This window comes from Pyricularia pennisetigena, chromosome 6 (genome assembly GCF_004337985.1).
Source record: "Pyricularia pennisetigena strain Br36 chromosome 6, whole genome shotgun sequence".
Taxonomy (NCBI): Eukaryota; Fungi; Ascomycota; class Sordariomycetes; order Magnaporthales; family Pyriculariaceae; genus Pyricularia; species Pyricularia pennisetigena.
Window position 1 is genome coordinate 3,597,736 of NC_043744.1, and position 3,041 is coordinate 3,600,776.

Below are 3,041 nucleotides of genomic sequence, written 5' to 3' on the forward strand. Positions count from 1 at the left end.
TTAATTGGTGACCCATATTCCATGGTATCATCGTCAATGCGTCAGGTTCTTGTGGGGCTTGGCTGAACGAACCAAACTACAGTAAAGGAAAAGGAGACGGGATCCCTGTCTCCATCCAATGCTCATGCCATATCGGATGCCGGCAAGCAAACCGATCGGACGAACATCACTGCTGTGACCAAATCCAGCGATATCCTCAAGTGGTTAGTACACGCAATGGTTTACATCCCGCGGGGCTGACGATCTTTGCCATGGTCTAAGCATCTTCATCAAGGCCCTAGCATGTGGAGTTTAGCACCATCAAACGGCTGGGCATGCAGCTTTCCTCTCCTTGGCTTCTCACCAGGCTGGGGCGCGTCTACTTCGCCTCCTCGGTTCCCAAAAATACAGCCATACAGATGACATGTCTGGGGGTTTGCAGGCGAGCTGGCCAGTGAGAGGAAGGATTAGCGGGATAAGCTATATCCCTTCTCCATATTCCAGAGTGGGATGGTTAGGACCGCAAACGACAACTGTGGAGAAGCAGCCAGACAAAACGACAAAAGACGTAGCCCCTAGTCATCTTGGCAATGAGGGTGATGAAAAAAAAAAGCCCACAAAGAAACACACCATCGCGACGAGGGCGTTAAGGGAGGAAGGCATTTGTCTACAAGTATGCGGCGTGCAACCACCCAAAATCTCTCTCTCTCTCGCCCTCCCTTCCTTCCTTCTCACCCATCCTCACAGCCTCTGACAGCTTGGGATACTACATTCCTTCAAACACTTTCTTTCTTTCTCTTTTTCTTTTCTCTTTTCTCTTTTTTTTTTTTGTTTCTTTCTTCCCTTTTATTCGCTCCCTAGTGAAGCCAGCCCTCACCTCCAGACAAGATGCAGTTCAAGAACATGCTCCTCCTGGCTTCTGCCACCAGCATCCTGGCCGCCCCCACCACCCTCGATGCGCCAGTCGCCAACGTTGACTCGGTGGTTCCCGCCATCGAGTTCGGCACCGCCGGCCACATCGAGACCCCGACGGCAGCCGACGAGCCCGAACGCAGCCTCGTCGAGCGCCAGGCCATCTCGGGCGCCATCATCGGGGCCCTGACGCCCGTCCTCCAGGACCTGGCCACCAAGGCCGTCGACGAGGCCATCAAGCAGGCCGGCAACTTCATCAAGGACCTGCGCAACTGGACGGCCGCCCGCGAGGCCTTCACGCAGGCCACGGTCCGCGAGATGTGGAACAGCAACCCCGACCCGGCAAAGTACCCGGCCGTCGTCTGCTACAACAAGGGCTATCACCTCGAGAGGCCCGAGGGCATCGCCGGCTGGACCAAGGTCGAGCTCAAGACCGGCCTCCTCCACACCGACTACGACTGCATGTACATGGAGGCCAACAACAACTTCTACACCTGGTCCGACGGCGGCTACATCAACTACGCCTTCGGCATCGACAGGAACCGCTGCGAGTATGATCGCTCCACTGGCGACATCCTCTGCAGGTAAACGGTTGCTGCTGCTCCCGAGTGTTAGCTATGGGTACGGGATGTGAATGGAAGGGAAAGTAGGACTGGGCATTTGTGACCATGAGAGCAATTCTTGGCCAAGCACTCATCAAATAAGCTTCCAGATGATCGAAACTCTCCCGGCGCACTCATAATGGTTTGTGGTTATTTAATGTAAATGTCAGCACCTACAAGAACAAACATGTGTATTTGCATCAGCTGTAATGACTGTCATCCATTCGTGACTGTATAATTCTAGCTTTATAATACACTCTCTATCATCGTACTCTCCTTTGGGTCAACTGCCTACTTGTTTTAGAATGAACAACTCTGAAAGACTCAACTTGGAAGCTAGACATGCTTAACTCCCCTGAGCTGGTCCAGTAAGCCAGTGGGGAATATTGCCCAGGAAGACATTAGGAGATATGCATGTATCTCCTACTCTGAATTACCATATTCTGCCGCATTACCCATACTTGCTTCTATGCCACCAATGGTCAAGCTCAAGACTTGGTAATGGTCGTGAGTCTCAAGCCAAGCTTTCCATTTATACATGCAGGATGATTTGCAACCGTTGCCAAGACACTTTAATTAAAACAAATTTATAGCTAAGACAAATCTCTCCTGAACAAAACTTGCGCGCTCTTATAGCGATGCTATTCAATAATCTTCTCTGGTTCAAGATGGACCAACACCAGAACTAATCGGTCGCTCGGGTACCCAGCCCCCAAGGCCGGCGGAGAGCTTGTCCATCCCAGTTCGTCGTGCCCTCCTGGTTGTGACAACCGCCTCGTTCTCTGAGGGGCCTCGATATGAACACGCGTCAGTAATAACAACTTATCGATCTCTCGCATTTTACAACAAGGAGATGTGATGTGAGGGGGACTTGCCAGTTGATCGGTCTGCTTCTTGCTGATCCTTGAGCTCGTCGACAGTGTTTACAGATTCGAGCGACGCACTGGCCTGCTGGGTATTGGCTGGGTAGAAATTCTTGGACGGCGAAAGGCGGTTGAGGATGGCGGCCAGCTTCGTCTGCTTCTTTTGCGGAGCAAGGCCTGATGTGTGGGAGGCGGCTGTGGCGACAGAAACGTTGCGGCTGCGAATGTCCATGGCTGGTGAAGGTGTTACAAGAAACAGGGTTCGAGAATAGGTCAGTAACAAATATGTTGAGAAGCTGTCACCTAGAAAGTTCTTTTATCTTGCCTTTTGAGGATGACAAGATGTTTACGGCCAAAGGGGCCAAAGGGGTTGGGAAGAAAAGGGAACACCACATCGCTCCTTATGTATAACGACTGCTGGAAGTGCTGTTTGACTGGAATTCAGAGTCACAGATAATCAATCACCACCCATCGCCTGGCTCGCCTTCAACGTCGCCCAGCATTCAACAAGACTGGCTAATCACCAAGGGTGCGCCGTCAGCGGCTTGCCCGGATTAGGAAACTCCGAGGCTGATTCGGGCCGTCTTGCATGTCGTACGATGTTGCGAAAAAAATCAGGGACGTCATGTTTTTGTCTGGGCCAATAAAATGAGAACGATGTAATCATTTAAGTTCTTTGATAAGT

At 51.5% G+C, this 3,041-nt stretch overlaps 2 protein-coding genes across 2 annotated transcripts in view; one reads left to right on the plus strand and one right to left on the minus strand.

Annotated features, from left to right (window-relative positions):
* Positions 1-867: 867 nt before the first annotated feature.
* Positions 868-1,479, plus strand: PpBr36_04834 (uncharacterized protein; the record flags this gene model as incomplete). The annotated part of the gene is made up of 1 exon (XM_029891993.1): positions 868-1,479. One exon carries the CDS (start codon positions 868-870, stop codon positions 1,477-1,479), a length of 612 nt encoding a protein of 203 aa, XP_029750459.1.
* Positions 1,480-2,333: 854 nt separating this feature from the next.
* The window catches only part of PpBr36_04835 (uncharacterized protein), a gene marked incomplete at both ends in the record, with an annotated part of 2,572 nt that continues 1,864 nt past the window's right edge, over positions 2,334-3,041 (minus strand). Inside the window, 2 exons of the mRNA XM_029891994.1 lie at positions 2,334-2,590; positions 2,707-2,782. Coding sequence (XP_029750458.1) covers positions 2,334-2,590; positions 2,707-2,782 — 333 coding nt within the window. The remainder of the gene's footprint in view (positions 2,591-2,706; positions 2,783-3,041) is intronic.